This window comes from Vidua macroura, chromosome 1 (assembly GCF_024509145.1).
Source record: "Vidua macroura isolate BioBank_ID:100142 chromosome 1, ASM2450914v1, whole genome shotgun sequence".
NCBI classification, from domain to species: Eukaryota; Metazoa; Chordata; class Aves; order Passeriformes; family Viduidae; genus Vidua; species Vidua macroura.
Window position 1 is genome coordinate 44,929,098 of NC_071571.1, and position 18,672 is coordinate 44,947,769.

General features: G+C 38.5%; 1 protein-coding gene across 3 annotated transcripts in view; it reads right to left on the reverse strand.

Annotated features, from left to right (window-relative positions):
* Positions 1 to 18,672, reverse strand: part of TRAK1 (trafficking kinesin protein 1) — a 127,009-nt gene that overhangs the window by 20,809 nt on the left and 87,528 nt on the right. For all 3 annotated transcript variants that reach the window (XM_053974772.1, XM_053974764.1, XM_053974780.1), the window contains exons 5-13: positions 15,592 to 15,708; positions 9,861 to 9,961; positions 8,969 to 9,077; positions 7,104 to 7,182; positions 6,582 to 6,712; positions 6,002 to 6,076; positions 4,632 to 4,769; positions 2,930 to 3,006; positions 679 to 915 (exon numbers count right to left, since the gene is read on the reverse strand). In XM_053974772.1, the coding sequence (XP_053830747.1) occupies positions 679 to 915; positions 2,930 to 3,006; positions 4,632 to 4,769; positions 6,002 to 6,076; positions 6,582 to 6,712; positions 7,104 to 7,182; positions 8,969 to 9,077; positions 9,861 to 9,961; positions 15,592 to 15,708 (1,064 nt within the window). The remainder of the gene's footprint in view (positions 1 to 678; positions 916 to 2,929; positions 3,007 to 4,631; positions 4,770 to 6,001; positions 6,077 to 6,581; positions 6,713 to 7,103; positions 7,183 to 8,968; positions 9,078 to 9,860; positions 9,962 to 15,591; positions 15,709 to 18,672) is intronic.

Here is an 18,672-nt window from a genome sequence, read left to right on the forward strand (position 1 = left end):
CTTTACTTAAGAGCTTCCTTCTACATAGAGGTGAGAGTTGTCTACTTGTTGTGCGTCTCTCACAGTTATGTAAACTCAGGTAAGCAGGCCCCATGTTAAAGGGCCAATGCTGTAAGAACACCACAGTGAGCCACAAGAGTATATTATATTGACAAACATACATTGTTTTGAAGTATTAAACCTTTTTAATTAAAAGTATATACAGCATATAGTGGGGAGCTGTACTGGGGGAAGAGACAAGTAGCTAAAAAAGCAAAGTTCTGACTAGCTTCATTCGTAAGTTTTCATATTAGGTAACCTATAGATGCACACTTTAGTCATTTTTAGGATCAAAACAGTTCACTGTAGCTGCATCTGGAATCACAACTCATTGGCATTTATGTAACATGGTGAAAATTTAATTATTTTTAAGTGTTGACACATAAAAAAAAAGGGTGGTTTTACATTATCTGGTGATGTTGCATCTCTGAGCTGCAGACACTGATTGATACACAGTCTTTTCTAAAAGCTTTCTTTTTTAAATAAACTTGAGTGCCCAAAAACCATAAGCACAAAATAGATTTTGAAGATGTATGCCACTGTGATAACTGCGCTACGTAAGACAAAAGGAGGAAATCAGGAACACTGCCTTTATGTCAGAAACAAAGCAAAAGCAAATTCCAGTGCTCTGGTACTGACCCATTGTCTGAGGACTCTGTCTCTAAGATGATGCTATTGGTCTTGTTGTCTATCATAATGTTAGAGATGTCTCCCCCATAGAAACTGGAACGTGGAGTGCTGACACAGCTAGAAATGACTGAGTTCATAGCAGAGGACTGGTTAGAGCCTGGGATATTCATTGGTGATGGAGTCATGGATCTCTGCTTGACAACTTGATTGACATTTCTCACTGTCTCGAAGACCCGCTTCTGATGGCTGTAAAACACACACACAATTAATAATCACTAAATAACTTATTACCATGAGAAGGAACAGAGAAACAGGTAACAGCTTATTAACAGCCCTTCCTATTCACAAGCCTATCAAACACTTTGGTTTTATACATAGTTCTGTAATGTAGTATGCATAGGGTGCCATACTAGCTACAGTCTGGCCATTACATTCAATCCATCAACATAATTCTTCCATCACCTTAGAATATTTTTGACAGAACATTTGACAATCATATGTATTGATCCTTTCAAATATTAATAAAAATAAGTGAAAAAGCATTTCATTACATCAGCTAAAAGTGCCATAAACCCATTATGTAAAAACGAGATTTTAAAAAACAGAATTGACCTCCATTCAACTCTTAACTATGAACTGACTAATCCATTTTCAAAGAGTTTGAATTTGCTCTCCCGAGTATCTCCATGCAAACAAGTCCTGTATCTTTTCTCTCTGAAACCAATTTCCAATCCCCTTAAATAGTAGTTTTAAAAAAAGGAAAAAGATGCCAGAAATATAACGGACCAAGACTTGAGAGAGAGACTGTCAAGGTTGGAAACCTAGTATTTGACCTACTTCTACAGTTCATTCTTTATCACCATTGTCTTTATACCATAACAAATATTGTTCACCTGGTTAAAGACTGACATCAGATGACACTTCAGCAGAAATTTCTTGACAAAATAGAATTACCCTATATCATACTGCAGCAGTGCCACCACTGCTTTGTTTTACAGTTCAACAGTGGCTGAACACAAGAATAGCGCATTCCTTCTATCTGAAAGGTAACACTGCCAGGTTGTGACAGGGACTGCATGCCTTAGGCTACTTAATGTCATTTAAATTTCTTTCCTTCTGTCCATGGGTGCTCAACAGTTGCACCCTTTGTGTGGAGGCTCCAGATCTATAGCTGTATATCTTTTTGAGGCTGAATCTAAGAGTATTTATCAATAAACAGTCCCATGGAGCTTGCAGTTACTACCACTGCACAAATAAATAAAACCAAGATAAGTCATGCAACCAAAAAAAAAAGTATCCTCTGGTACAGGCAAAGTAAATAAGACACTCTAAAGAAGTTAAACTACCTTTAAGTTAGATTATACTGGAAGTATGAAAGGTTCCTATGGGGTTTGAGCATGCTCACAACTTTCTGATCTTACATTTTTCTAACCAACATTTCACTCTTTCAGAGCCTCATTTGCAGTTCTTGGCTTAGGCTCAGAAAAGGTCAGTGTATGCGTCAGGCATTTTGTAAATGCAATTAGAAGGTTTCTGGTAAGTGCCTACTGTACCTTCCCTGACTGTCCTGTTTTGTAAACTCTGTTTCTGTAACAGACCCTGTAAACTGGATTAACTTATTTCAAATTAAACAATCCATGCTTTGTACAAATCTGTGAGATAAACCTATTGGAGTACACGTGCAACTGGCATCAGCAAGGCCATTTCTGCCAAGCTGTATCTATCTATAGCTTTGGGACTGTCGCAAGCACTTAACTCGTTTCAAACTACTCTCTTGTTTAATTCAACAGAACTTCAGCACAGGTGTAATGGGCATCACACTAAATACCCAACCATTCCAAATCCCTTACTGCCCTGATGTTCTTCCTGTAAAAACCGGATTAGATCAACCTGGTAACTTATGCTATAAAACTCAACAAGAACTTGAACTCCTCCTCTAACTGGTAACTGAAGAAGTCTAGCATGGTAACACACAAGAAAACAAATCTTTTCTCATTCTCAGCACTCACCAATGAGGAAATAAGTTTACAAGACAGGGCAAAGCCAGTATATAGGTGTTTCCTTTTAGCAGCTTTAGGAGAAAATAAAAACACCCCCAAAACTAGGCAATTTGTTTTCCTTTCTCTCTATCATTCACATTCAGCTACAAATATTTCTTTCTACATATCTAGCTGAACTATTTCCTGTTTTTTCTTTTCTCATCAAATAATTAAATTCAGATATAACCAATCAATTAGGAACCAATTCTTTTCAGTCGTACGCCAAGTCAGGAGAGTCGGGTTCATCCAAATGCAGTTCTTTCCTCATTGACCCTTCTATCTCTGCTGCCAAAGAATCCTGTTAAAAATAAACACAAAAGATAAACAAATATCATAGCATTAATAGGTTGGCATGACAGAAAATAATAAATTACTTATACAAAATAATAAATAATGAAGAGTATTTCTAGAAGAAAAAAGGAAGGTTTAAATACAAAAAATGACTGGAAAACTAATGAAGATATTTAAAACACTGACAAAATATGGCTTAGTTTCATTTTCCTGCAGTATGTACCATCTGAGGATACATAATATCTACCAAAGAACCTTAAAAAAGCATTGTAGGCAACAACATGATCCAGCTACCCAGACTGAATTCCACACTCAGTAACACTCACCTTTCATGTATAAAGTTTTGTCTTTATGTTCTCATTTAAAATATACATAAAACCCACAGTATTATCCACCCATCCACAAAACTGACATGATTCTTGGCATAAAACACTATATACTTTCTCCATAAGGTTAGAGAGAACAGGCCATCAATTTTCCACAGCTGGAAAGTTGTTGCTGGGTGAAAGTTTTACTGCTGGGTGCAGGATCTAAGTGTCAAACATTAACAAACCTAAATGAACTTTTGTCCCATGATTCAACATTTGAAAATCATTTTCATACAAAACACATAAACCTAACTCAGCACAAGCATACTTTTCACAGCTTTCAGCTGTATTTGTGCAAGCGCAATTTGTATTATTTTTGCATGCTCAACTTATATTATTAAACATCTGCACTTTAATTTGGCCTGTGTTCAATCTCAGAAAGGAGCACAAAAAAGCAAGCTAAGCCTTTGTTGGCAATTTACTTCTTGTGAGCACAAATAAAACATATTCTTCTTCAGCAGTAAGACAAGACAAGGCAGGCCAGATTTTGCTGCTTGATTACATTAATGTATTTCAAAAGAAGCCACTGATACCATTGCCTTCAGAAATAATCTAACTACTCTAGAGAGGCAAGCAGAGCAAGTCACTGCACGCATTCTTATCCACTCTTTTTTCCTCACTTCACTGAGGGTACTGCATATTCCCTGAGCTTTAAACTTCATAATCACATGAAATCAGGTAAAGAAAGTTGATAACACCAGTGAAACCACCATAACTTGCTGCCATAATACAGATTAGCAACTAACATTCTTTTAATGAACCACTGAATTTTTAGTCACCATACAACAAGAAGTTATGCTTTTAACCCTGTTCAAGGGTTTAGACTGAAGAACTAAAATGTGTACCATAAATGACTAGAAAGATACCATGTCTGGAAACCATTATTACGTTATTAGGAAGTTATATCTCCAAGGATATTGAAGATAAACAGGAAGCTCCTAATGAACATCAGCCACCACAGTACCGGAGATGCCTAACAAAGATGTACAGAACTGTGTAAGATCCAGTTAATGCTACCCAGGTCTCACAGCATAAGCACAGACAGCTGCAGGTTGTATATAACACTGCAATAGAGCTGCACAGCACCATTATTTCAGAAGCAGGTATGCAAAACTGATCACTCAGGTACCCCTTTAAGACTATGCAAATACACATTTCACCCATGCTTATGTCAAACCTAGCATCCTATCCCTGAAGCTGCAAGTCAGATGCAAACACACTTCCTTTGCTTGGTGTGTGCAGGTTTTTCCTTAAATCTGCTTACCATAGGGAAGAGACCAAGGGAGTGGTACCGACGTGATATAGCATTTGGCATCGTCTTGTTCCTAAGGTTTTTCAGCTCTTCCTGAGCCTCATGAAGCATTTCCATGCACTCTGCATACTTGTCTTCCAGCTCTCGCAACTGTAACATAGAGAAAACAGCCCAAGACCTTATGGGGTGCACTATTACCACAAAAATCCTGCCAATTCTTTTAATACTGGTAAGCAATAATGGTGTAGGGAAGAATATCCCACTTAAAAGGAATCCATCTCCAACAACTGAGTATCACTGGAGGATCATTAATAACATAGATTAGCGATGGGAAGGCAGGTAGGGAGGGTAACAATGCGAAAGGAACTGTTTGCTCCATTTTCTTCCGTTCCTTCCATGTGAAGCCATTGTCAAAGAGAAGATACAGAGCTAAAAAGGTATCTATAGTCTGATCAGGTTTAGTGCTTAATCACTGCCATGATGACCACAGTGGCAAACACCATGGTCTGAGGACAAGACATTCCACAATGGTCCAAAGGACTTAGGAATTTTAAAGCCAGGACTTTCATGCATACATACATATGCATCTATAGCTTTCAACAGCCTAAGACCAAGCTTTATTTTTAGCTTTCTCAGGAAACACATCTTATGTAATCAGTCTGTCTACAGATGTCTGTGTACCCTCACAGCTTTTGGGTTCATCAGCTACTTCAACTAAGTTTGGCAAAGGGGCAGAAGTCTGAAACACCACATTCCTACAACTTCCATAAAAATCAGCTATTTGGTTCAGAAAAAGAGATCTGGTTCATTTTATTTTCCATGAAAGCAATGGTGAGGCATGAGCCAAGTCTTTGTTGAGCACCACAGTTACAAAAGGTCCACCCACTGGAAAAGCTTCTCTGGCCACTCCCACCTTCATCACCAAGCAATGCAAGTACAAGACAAATCCTAAAGGGATCAAGCCCTATTCATTCCATCTTGTCCATTTTTTTTTTTCATGCAAATATAGCACCCATAAGACAACCAGAAATAGTGGACTGCCTTATGTTTATACACTGAACAAACAGAGCTTCAATTAACTCTTCCATGTTATCTCACTAGTCAAAATAGGCTGAAATTACCAGCCTAGAGAAGTCAACTTCTAAAGGTGTTCCTGTACAGCCCATAAGTCTCTGTGTTTCAAAATGTGTGTCATTTTAAGGAGCAGAGAATAGGAAAGAAAAGGGTTTGAACTCTACTAGGAACATAAATGTTCCTTCATTGTATATACACAGGCAAAACTATTTAATATTTCTGATCCAACTCAGACTAAATCTTTCATGGCAAAGCGAACAGCCGTTGCTCAGCTACTAAATTATTGTATTACTAAGTAATGTACTCACCTCTGCTGTGAGCTGTCTCTGGGCATCTTTAGCTGCTCCCAGATGCTGGACAAGTTCCTCATTTTCAACTGCACACTAAAATATGCCAAATATGTTAGAAAGACTGTGATGTTTTATCCTGTGATATTTCTATCATATACTACAGGTAAGTAGGAACATTGTAACTTTTCTCACTTTTCTGCAGCAATATTAATCTACACATTAGTTTAAAAATGTTTAAAATGTTAATACAAGAACACACAGCATTAGAATGCACCTTGCTAAAAGTACCTCCAAACAAGTATGTGCCCACTGAAATACTTGCACTGACACTCTTGTCTCACCAAAATAATTCAGAGCAAAGTTTGGTATCTAATATTTAAAATAATTTTAACTATTGCACTTGAGAAACTATATATACGTATCTTAATAAATTGATGTTTTCTAGTCAAGTATGCCAGATATTAAACATCAAACAAGGTCATCCACATAAGAAAGGTGGAATATTTCCTTTAGGCTCTAGTACAGAAAGGATTTTAATCTGTCCTCCAATTACATTAGTAGCAAATAACATCAGTAGTCTCTCAATTGGATTGCTTACAGCTTTTGCCTTTTTCTGCAGGTCAACTATCTGAGAGAGAAGATGAGTGATTTCTTCTTGCTGCCGGGCAGCATCTTCCGTTTTCTTTGCTAGCTCTTCGGAGATATTGGCAATCTGGATGTTTGCATCCCCTTTAAGATAAGTAATTACAATTAACATCACAAACACAAAATTGGAAAAGTAAACATAAAGACGTTCTTCTGGAACATCACTTGCTTCAGCAGAATCCTACCCCCAATTCACAGTAAGGTATTTTTGAAAAACAGTGGGACACAAAACCAGAAAGGCATCAAGTGCTCATGCTGCAAAGGAGACTGAATACTTTCAAAGCAAAACTATTTTTTAAATGAGAAAGATTTAGCTTTAGCCAACATTTTCTGCTGTGAAATTTCAGCCAGAAATTTTCCCTTCATAACCATTTATAAAAGGAAAATAATTACCACAGGAAAACATGTCTGACTGATCTGTTTTGGTTTTTTGTACTGATCTATCTCAAAAAAGTATAGAGAAGTAGGGACATACTTAGCTCTTTTACACAGTCATTGACAAGTTGTTGTTCTTTCTCTTCATAAGTGATTGTTTCAGTCTTCAGCTGACAGGCCTGTTCAAGAAATCCACATCAAATATGCTACATTAGCACATTTGTTCTTTGCCAGTCTGTTGTTGCACTTCCATCTGCTTCAGAAAAACAAGCTATTCTAATCACTCCTTCAGGAAGACAGTGAGAAACTACAGTTTTTGCCTGCCCTCCCACATGTTCTGGAAAAAGAAGCCAGGTGAACATTCAGCAGAGACATTACTGTATGGAGAAACTTGCATCATTATCACCATATACCCACTAGATGTCACTTGTGTATTTTGCACTAAAAGTAAAAAGAAAAAGAAAGGCTTGGACATACAAAACAATAGCATGCAGAACTTGATCTGGTCACTGAGCAAAACTAGGTATCATCAAAAACTAAATACATGCTTGGTTTAAATAAATGAATTAAACATCCAAGTATTTAAAAAACATGCTATTTGATCCTATTTGAAAAGTTCTGGCACTGTAGCCATATATGGTATAAAAAACCTTAGTGCAACCTCTTTCCCTGGTTTGTCTTTTCCACTCTGACTCTGGGAGTGCCAAGAGCAGCATGGCTGCAGCCAACTGGTTCAGTCTGACACCACCTCAGTGGTCTGCAATCTATTCCCAAAGCTGGAGGCATGCACAGACACCCAGAGTGCATCTGTAGAGAACTGCACAGCTCACAGGTTTCAGATTTGGCTTCATCCTGTGTCTTGCTGGCACAGACTACATCTCCCTGGATGGGAAGGCAGTGCTGCATGGGGTTTCCTACCAGCTCCTGATGCAGTGGCTCTCTCAGTTCTAACATTCATTATTTCTCAGACCATATATTGCTCATCTTCCTTGTGCACCTTCTCACTTAGGAGCACAGCGGTCTCCATTACCAGGTGTCTTGTGCAAAGGTGTAGCACTACCTATTTACAATGGGCCCTGCATTTGAAGTGGAAAATGGTAGTAACATTCTGTTTTCATGTATTCACTCTTAGACCAAAAGTATCTCTCCTGCTAAACTCTGCTACATGTTTGCAAAGTGGTAACATACTCCCATGGTTTAAAAATATAAAATTATTCACTTCATATTCAGTTGTTAAACTTTTAAAAACTGTGTCATCTGTGAAACAAACAAAATATTTTTAAAAATAAAGAGAAGAAAAGCACATTCAATTTAAAATATTAACTGCCTTGACTTGAAACACAAAATGAAGAAATGTAATGCAAATTTAGGCTAGAAATTTGCATTTTGACAAACACTGAATTGGTATTAGAGACCATGCCAGCCTACAAACTTAAGATCTGCAGCTCAAGTCACATGTATCTGCCAAGTCAGCCATTTACAACCTGTTTCAAAGTGCAATCCTGGACTCCAAAATCCACCCATGCTCCTGCACATTCTTACTACACAAACACTGCTTTGCATGAAGCTTCATTTGGTAAGAATTTCTTCACAGAAAGGGTGATAGGACATTTGAATGGGTTGGAGTCATCATTCCAGAAGGTGTTCAATAAAGGACTGGATGTGGCACTCAGGGCTCTGGTCTAGTTGATAAGGTATTGATTGGTCAAAGGTTGGCCTCAATGACCTTAGAGCTCTTTTCCAACCTAAACAATTCTGTGATTCTATGTAGCTTCCACACTTCAGCCTTTCCTTCATTTAAAAAGATAAAGGATGGTGATTAAACAATCACAGAGAGATCTGTTATATGTGGAATTATGCTCTTAGTTAGACTCTCAGCTTTTAATACAAGCTTCTCAATACCTGTGTTCTGGCATTTAGATGAACAACCATATTAAGATGAACAAACAAAGGGAGCAATTTCACCTCAGATCTAAGCACAACATTTTCCTCTTCAAGGTCCTTGAGTTTCTTTTGAAGAGAGTCCAAATGAAAGTAGTTCTGGACGGAGGAAGATGATTCATTCCTCTTCAGCCTTGTAGGGAAAAGCAACAATTTAAAATAATTTTTACATATACTATGGCCAATCTCACAGAAGCACAGACTGAATACAGGTCTCAAAAGCAATTTTTACAGCTTATTCATGCCAGTATTTTTGGGCAGCAATACATTTGCAGTGAATTTCAAAAGAGAACATTTAAAAATTTTATTTATTATTCTGCACATTTCCTATGGAAAAGTTGTTCAGCTAAGGTTATGAGAAAAGAAGCCATGTTACTACAGGGAGCAATCCAATAGCTCCTGATTAATGCTGCACATGCTTCATCAGAATGCAGCAATAACTCTGCAAGGGCAGACAGCCCCTCAGAGCCTGCAATGCTGTTCAGCCAGCTAACTGCCTGAAACCCATGCTGTAAGCCATGCTTTATTTCTTTCCCTCGGCTTGGAATTTTTCCACAGTGCCTTCAGAGGTCCTTCAAGCACAAAGGTCACTCATGTAGCATGTCCTAGCAATGCAAATGTGTGTGGTGTACTGGGCTGCTGTCAGTGCCACCCACGGCTGCCCCACCACAACAGTGACCCAGTTCCTCTGAAGTTGCAGTGTTGTGTCAGCAGCCTCCCTATGTACTCTCCCCTCCTGGCTCCTGTAGGCACCTGGATAGCCAGCTGGCTCATGCAAGTCCTTCCAGCTGGAGCCTTGCATCAAGTTCTAAGTCCAATTTATAGTTCCAGCCGATACAGGGGCAATTTTACCACTTTTCAAAGTTATGAAATCGTCCAACAGATAATGGTCAATGCTGCAAATCGATTGACTTACGGGGTGGAACAGACGGACTCTGGCTCACTTTCTTCAGCAGCACTGGTATAGAACTGGAGCAGTTCATCTTTCATGGACAGCTCATGCCGCAACTGAGAAACCTACACAAAGAAAAAGCTCATAGATCAGCAAGCTGATTTTCCAGGCACATTTTTAAGCAAACCCACCACAAATTAGCTCATTATTCACCCTCCAGGTATCATCTTGGACTAAATCAAGTGTCCAAGACTGAAACAGACCAGAACCATTTCTTTTATTTCTTAGAAAGAAGGGAAAGTGTACCTTTTAAAGTAGCCACTAATTTTTTTTTTTTTTTTACAAGTCCAAATATGCAATTCTTCACTGCTATTAGGCATGTTTCTTTTTTACCTTCTTTAAGATAAGCAATCCTGACTCAGTGTTGCATTAGTCTAGATTCACATGCATGGTAATGGATACATTGCAATGATACAGCAAGAAATTAATGTGGCACAATCAAGCCAAACATTGCATTTATCCATTTTGTGTGATGACTGTCATCTTCTGGCATGGATGCTGACCTTGCAGGCTTCAGATGCCGACATTTCCTCCTCTCCAAGAGGCCTTACACAAAATTACTGAAATGCTTGTGTAGTAAGGTTACAATTGTGACTCAAGTGCCTGTTGAGCTGCAGAATACCACCACACAGTGGGAGGCTGCTGTTCTGAGGCTGTTCCAGCAGTGAAGGTTGTAGTCAGTTTCGGGGTTTTTTTGGCTCTAGTAAAGTAGTTTGTGGGATTCTCATACTTAGTACACGCATACATCAAAAATGAATGAAACATCAGAAGTGGGTGATTAAGATTCCTTATAATTGTGAGCTCCACAAATGTAATCTTTGTTACTTTATATTATTATTCTCCAAGAAAAGGGTTAAAAGCTCAATCAGACAGTAGCATGTACACCACTTCACAGCTGTGATTTAAGATGCCACAGCAGCAGGAGATTACTTTTATTTGCCTTGCACAACTACAGACAGCATAACTGATCAGAAACATCCATTCCCTTCTACTTGCACTGCAAGACTTGGCCCTCAGTTTGCACTTTCACATGTAAAAAATGCACAGTACATTTATTTTTATTAAACTTCTGCTTTTCATATTGTAAGCATACTTTTCTTTGTAGTTATTATTAGGAAAAAAACAGAATATCAATTACATAGATTTGAACTCCATTTTCATCAAACAAAAGAGCAGACACAATCCAAAAAAGACTTGAATTGTTCAGAATTTGAAGCAAACAAGGTCATTTACTTAACTATGTCTGTTCTGCATAATGAGAAGTACTAAGGCACCAAGTCCTCCTGAGACATGGGTTCAAAATAGCAAGGGAAAAAAAAAAACATCCCCATCCAACCACATTTTAGAAAACTATTAAACAAAACTTGTGCATTAATTTTTGGAGGCTCACTTTCTCCATTTCAGGAAGAGCGAAAATGCTGAACCAAAAATAACAATTTACTTCCCTTCAGCACATTATAACTCAGCCTCTTTAAAGAAGCAAGAATTCAGATACTGTCTGTGGGTGGACACTAGATCATCTCCAGCTCTTGCTACTGTTTTTTTTTTCTGTGAGTTAAAAAGACCGAGGATACTATTTATACTGCCATTTCTGAGCATTCCAATCCTTCAAAAGAGGGTGAACAGTCAGAAAGGTTGATCTTTTAATGGAACAGGGTCTGAAACAATAGGCACACACTGAAACATGGGTTGTTCCTCCTAAACACTGGGTGCAACTTTTTAATTGTGAGGGTGACTAAGCACTGGCACAGGTTGGCAAGAGAGCTTGTAGGGTCTCCAACCTTGGAGATAGTCAAACACCATCTGGACATGGTCCTCGGTAATGGACTGTAGGGGGTCTTGCTTGAGAAGTGGGTTTGGACAAGATGACCTCCAGAGCTCACTTCCAGTCTCAGTCAGGCTGTGAAAACTGTGAAGCACTCACTACAGTAACTTCCAGCAACACCTCCCTTTGATGCAGCATTTTGTGGTGTGTTAACTTTGGTGGGTAGCTAAGCACCCACCTGCTGAGCACACAGTCTGCCCCACAATCCCCATAGGATGAAGGAGAGACTGAGAAGGTCGAGAGCAAGAAGAACCTCTTGCTGAGACAGTTTAATAAGTGAAGCAAAGCTTCCCATGCAAGCAAAGTAAAATAAGGAATTTATTCACTGTTTTCTATCAGCAGGTGCATGTTCAGCAACTTACTGGAAAGTGGGACCTTGGCACACAGAACTGTCACTTGTGAAGACAAGCACCATAACCATGAATGTCCCAGATTCTTCTTCCTTTCCCTGACCTTCTATTGTTGAACATAACAACATATGGTATAGAACATCCCTTTGGTCAGTTTGGGTCAGCTTCCCAGCATCTTGTGCTGATGGTGGACAGAGTGAAGAGAGGGGATAAAAAAAATGCTAGGGATGCTGGGAGCGGCACAAGAGGAAAAGAAAAGAACCTGGTGGATGCTGTGCAAGCACTGCTTGGCAATAGCCAAAACATCGTTATCAACACTGACTTAATCCCAAACCCAAAGCACAGCACCAGGTAGGCTGGTGAAGAGTATTATCAGCATCCCAGACAGACCCAGTACACATTTTCACAGTGCAAAACACTGAACCTCTTTTATGAACAGAAATAGCCAGTTCTACATTTTCACAAGCCACTGCCACATGTGCCCTCCAGAGCTAATGCTGCCACGTTACTGTTGTGCAATGATGGTATTTACCAAGCAATAGAGACTGAGCCCTTGCTGTGCATGGGACAAGGCCCACAACATCCCACGAACCAAGCATGGTGATAACTCATCTCTTCAGGCTTTTAATTGCCTCTGCTGGCCTGACAGCTTTACTCAGCTTCAGAACTAATTCATGAAATAGATGCGCCTATCTTAAAATAATTTAAGTAGAAGATAAAAGTATCCTCACACAGAGAACAACAGTTTAAAGACCTGGGACCTAATTCACAGGATTGATCGTTACTGAATCATGAACAACTGTTTCAAGAATAGAGCTGATTTGCTTTCCCTGATGGCAACTAAGTGCTTAACAGGTTAGAATTACTCAAAAGGAAGACACCCTGTTAAGCTCGCATACAAGTACCAATCGAAGAGCATTTCTGTCTTTCCAACATTATTTTCTACTCATAATAGACCAAAAGCAATGTTCCCTTTTTTAAGCCACCATTCCAGATTATAATTCAACTTTTTCCTTTCCTCTCACTTTACACAGAACAAAATCAAACCTGGACTTTGAAACCTGCTCTCATCAAAACACAAACTCTGATAGGCGACCTGGAACTCGAATAACAGGTCTAGAGGGCTGTATTACCCAGAAGTTAACACAGCTTTGAGGTGGTGTTATTTGAGGACTGACACTACATTGCAAATGCTGCCATTTTACCTTCAGAACATAGGACAAAATACATAAAGGCAAAAGAAGCAGAAACTGGAAAATTTAGAAAGATTAGGAGAACCTAAAACTAAGTGAGCTACTCCATTCTGAATACAATTCACATTGTGCAGATTGATTTACAGTTTGCATTTATTTGATACTGAGCTGTAATGTCAAAGGAGAAAATACCAAAGTGTAGGCAGCACCATCCCAGAGAAAAGGAACATGGAGCTGCAGCATTCTTACTGAACAGCAGATAGACACACTGTACCTGGGAACTACACTCCGCTGCTGAAAAGGCAGACACCCCTCTCTGTAAAGCAAAATACTTCACAATTAAGAATGTTTCCTCAGTATAATGTTTATGCTTCTAGAATATAGTAGTGAAACAGTAAGCTGACACTGAAGTGTCTGTGCACACAATAAAGGGCTTGCTTCAGTCCGCTCACCCTTTTTTTCTCTCGTACAGCAAAAAAACCTCAGTTACATCAGTTTTTCCTGAACACAATCACAGCACCTTCTTAAACTTAAACAGCGCCTAACAACACAAACTCAAAAGACAAACCCAAGAATCTGATGCACTTTGCACAGGTCTTTACAACTTTGATATGTATCTATCAACGTGGCATGTTACCACAGCACAAAGGAAAAACTCAGTCTGCTTAATGGAATGGACAGAAGGTTTTGTCATCACAAAGGTCAAAGAGATATAAAGCTAAATTATTCATACCATGATACATATACCAATAAAACCTTAATTTTACACCACACATCAGAAAGAATTTGTCCCTGTATTATAGAAAACACATATCTCCCAGACAAACCATTTTTAGGCATTTTTTACAGAATTTTAGAAGCATCAAATAAATTCTTTTCTCTTATCTTTTGCACTTAAAGGCAGTTGTCTTAAGTTACTGTTTTGTTCAAGTATTCAAAATTCAGTTTTAATAGAAAATCTGCAACTTACTAAAGGCAGATTTTCAATACACAAAAGTGTCATGACCTTAAAGTCTGATGAGCTCTGTCTCAAAGGCATCAGTTTCTGAAGGAGTCAAAATAACAGTGTGAAAGAGGGGTGTTGACAGAACATATGGCCCAACATACCAAGCCACCTGGTAAGAGGCTTATTTTTGGTGGCACTTTTCCTAATGCTGCTCCTCAGTCCCAGTAAATAAAAACAGATGTGGACAGAGGTAGCTTGTCCCTGTCCTCCACCTTCCTCAATCAAATTTTTCACTCTACATGGATAATAGGAATGCACAGTCCTGCTCAGTCACCTTGCACATACCTAGTACATGTCATATTGACCAATACACAAATAAATTGGTTTGCCTCATGATGGGACTTGGGTAGCAAGCAACAGCACTCCTTTGGGACAGAACAGAACTAGTTTTCCATACCAAAAATGGTGGGCCACATCAAAGGATATTATTTCATCGTGTGTGCTCCACCATTTATCACACATCACTGATCACTTCATCTGCACTTTATCCTTTATGTGAGATGTTCATAATGCAACATTTCACATCCCTGAGCAGTGTTAATTATGAACCATTTAAAAAGTTTTTACTCCACTGGTTCATTGTTCTCTTGCTCTCTGTCTTGCTCAAAACCACATATAAGTGAGATTCAAAAAGCAAGGCCACTGCCTCAGAATAGTAGAAACAACATTGGCTCCTAGCTCATTTATTAAGTGGAGTTTAGTGACAGCTGTACTTACAGCTAAAGAGCTGTTTTAACGCACAGGTGCTACTTGAAATTAAATAAGCTTTCTGGTGTGTTCTATTGATCACATCACTGTGTCCACTCCCAGCCCTGAAAGCCAACCATACCCTGGGCTGCATCAAAAGGAGCATAGCCAACAAGTTGAGTGAGATGATTCTTCTCCTCAACTGTCTTCTGGTGAGCACCCAGCTCTGGAGTCCTCAGGACATGACAGACATGGACCTCTTCAAGCAGGTCCAGAGGAGGGCCATAAAAATATTCCTTCTCCTATATGGGAAGGCTGAGAGCATTGGGGTTGTTCAGCATGGAGAAGGTAACACTCCAGGGAGACCATATTGCAGCCTTTTAGTACTTTAAAGGGGGTTTATAAGGAAGATGGGAGCAGACTTTTTAGCAGGGTCTATTGTGACAGGATAAAGGGTAACAGCTTTAAACCAAAGGAGAACAGATTTAGACTAGATATAAGGAAGACATTTTTAGCAGGGAGGGTGGTCAGACACAGGAGCAGGTTGCCCACAGCCAAAGGCATGGACAAGGTGAAGCTAGAAGGAAATTCCTCCCATCATTGCATATACAGTATTCAGGCATAAAAATGTTACCTCTTCTCTGATGTGTTCTACTTGCTCCTCCAGGAAATCATTTCTTTCTGTCAGTGATTTATTCTTCTTTAACAGTGACTGACCAATCCGAGCAGCTAATTCTAAGTCCCGTTCTTTCTGTGAAGCATTAAGAACAGAAAGACAATTACAATTTATATTATTTTAATCACTAAAGGATAGAGGGAAGGTAAAATTGCCTTGAAAGGGAAGGAACAAGCACTTAACAATAAAAAGACTTTTTTCTTCTGTTTATTTGTTCGAGAGGTTTTGCTGATTTTCCTTTTCTACTCTTGCATATCTTAGAACAGCATTATGCAGAAATGACTGACCCTCTCTCAAAGCATTCTTCAGTTTCCATTTGCTCCATCTACAAATAAAAGGCAATGAGCTATGCAGGAGTAGAAGCCAGTTCCACCGCATTGAATATTCAGCTCCTATTTTTGTGCATGCCAACCATTAGTGCTTTTGTATAAAAAAAAAATCCTAACTCTTTCCTTTTTGCAGATGCCCTAAACTACATTAAGTGGTTACTCTCATGTCATACTTGCCCTCTTCCTCCCCCTCCTCTATGAGCACAGTACTGGAAATCACCTGTCTTGGCAATTCATCACAGGTACCAAAAAAACTAGATGCTTATCCTGTTGATGACATGTACTTAAGGGTGTCTCAGCCTTGCAGAAGCTGGTACATGGAACTGTAATCTGCTTGGGAGAGGATGATAAACTGCATAAAATTTTGCACTGTTCATTAAGCATTTCTATTTATCATTTTCTTATTTAACTACTAGATTTTTTAAATAGTGGTAAAATGGTGCTGTGGTTAAGTCCCTAACGTACCCTTAGTTCAACACCATTTGAGGAAGAATTTTCTCCCTGTCACTGAAAATACTGTTTGGAGCTTACTTACTGTCCCTGACTACCACACAGGTTTTATGACTAAATGTTACCTTATGTCATGCATACATTAATGTACAAAACATACAGCTACTGTTCACATGGATTTGAAGTCAATGAATTTGAATGAAGAGGCTTTCATAATGGAAAAAAAAAAAAAGTTATATAATAACCAGTAAATAAAAAGACAGATAACTGATCAATGCTGTATCTGCAAATAGCATTTTCCAAATGGTTTCTGAAGGTCAGACTTACATTCGCATTGAAAGCTACTGGCATTATCAAGCCATAAAATCTTTATGTAATCTTACGTACAATCTTTCAGAACAATAGGTGTCACGAAGTTATCCAAAATATGTTTGGATATATTTTAAGCCAACTTATTGTTCACTAACTATTGTTCACTTCATAAATACTGAGTGGAAAAAATATATTGCTGCGATTTTGACTCTACAGAGGAGGAGCTATCTAGTAGCAATATTTTTCAACTTCCAATTTGAGGAATGCAAGTCCATGTCCAGGCTCTTCAAATAACCTCCCTAGTGTTCCTACACAATTTTTAGCAATTCAGCTCTAAATTTCAGTTTGGGGACAGGTCTCTTACTCACACAATGGATAAGGAACTAATTTATTACAGCAATATGTAAAAAAAAATAATACTGAGAAGCAAGACTCATTAACACTATTTTTAGAAAAATATGAGAAAGCAGATTCATGAAGAAATCTGCTCCAATTTTTACCACATACCCAGGCAGGCCTGGTGCCACTTCCTTTCCTTAGTTTCAGGGCTATAGGCACAGATTTCTGAAATATCTGCACACATGCTGTTTCAAGATCTTCTCTTTCCTATCTTCCCAAATGCTGCACCTTTCAATGTTGTAATGCAAGCATCTGAAGCTTGCAAACATAAAGGACAGACAAGGAGGGTAGCTTTTGTTTTTTCTCTCACTCATATGTGTGAAAGTAACAGAAAGTGTTAAATTCTGCAAATGGCTGCAATCTCTTATAATAACCATCATATGGAGAACAAAGAAAGGTGCTGTAAGTGCATCTAACCCTATGAACAGAGTAATTTCATCGGAAATAATGGTCAAATAAAACAAAAAGGCTCACTGAAAGTATTTGTTTTAATAAAGTTTGACATGCTATACATTCTCTTATTTTTCCATTCCAAACATCCAGATAGGAAAGTACACAAGAAGCTTTAAAACACTGGCTCAGGAAGTCCTTCAAGCATTCCTCCTGTGAGTGTGATGCCTGGATCTATAGACATTTGGCTACAAGGACTCTGGGGAGTAAACAGTTCAGCAGAATGCTGCCATCATTACTAGAAGGAACCACAGACCAAATGCAGTAAATCTCAGCCAAACAAGGCAAAGGGAACAGGACACAAACAAGTTAACAGACTGTTACTACAAGGTAATGAATTATTCCAGAAGTCTTTTGGGTAACACATCAGTTTTAACAGGTAATTTGTACAGAGGTGTTTGAATGGGTTTGGCTCAAAGCACAAAATATAAGACTGTGCTGCATTGAGGGGTATCCAGAACAGGTGGGAGATGTGAGCATTAATTCCCATGCTTGTTTTCTTGCAGAATTAGAGGAATAACAGACCACCCAATTGGCTAGAAAGACACCATTTTCAACATTGTTTTTGCAATAAGCGAGCAATTGAGTGTAAAGGACTAAATTGCAGTCAGCCATGAACTAATACTATTTTAACAGTTTTCACCTAAAGAATTACTCATAAGCATTCTTTGGAAAATTATTGCTCAAGTTTACTGCAGAAAACCAGCTAATTTTAGTCAAACAATTTATCATTATATTTATTGAACATAAGCATAGTACCATGACAGTTGCTTTTTGATATTTCTTGAGTGCTAAGGATTACAAGAATACCAATTTTCATAATAACGGTATAAAAACCCCACAAATCAACCAAACATAAGGGAAAGAAGGCAAATGGAGTACTAGGTATTTTCTAATTTTGTGTCTATGTACTTCTCTGGAAAGAAATTATCTGAACAAGTTATTATGAAAAAAAGTCTGTAACCTTTGTTATTTTCTGAAGAGAATATATCCATCAATAATGATACTCTCAGTTTTACATGCGCTGTAAAAATATGTGTCATTTTAAGATGATTCCTCCTCCTCCTCCTTCATTAGGGCAAACATGTGGCCAAGAACA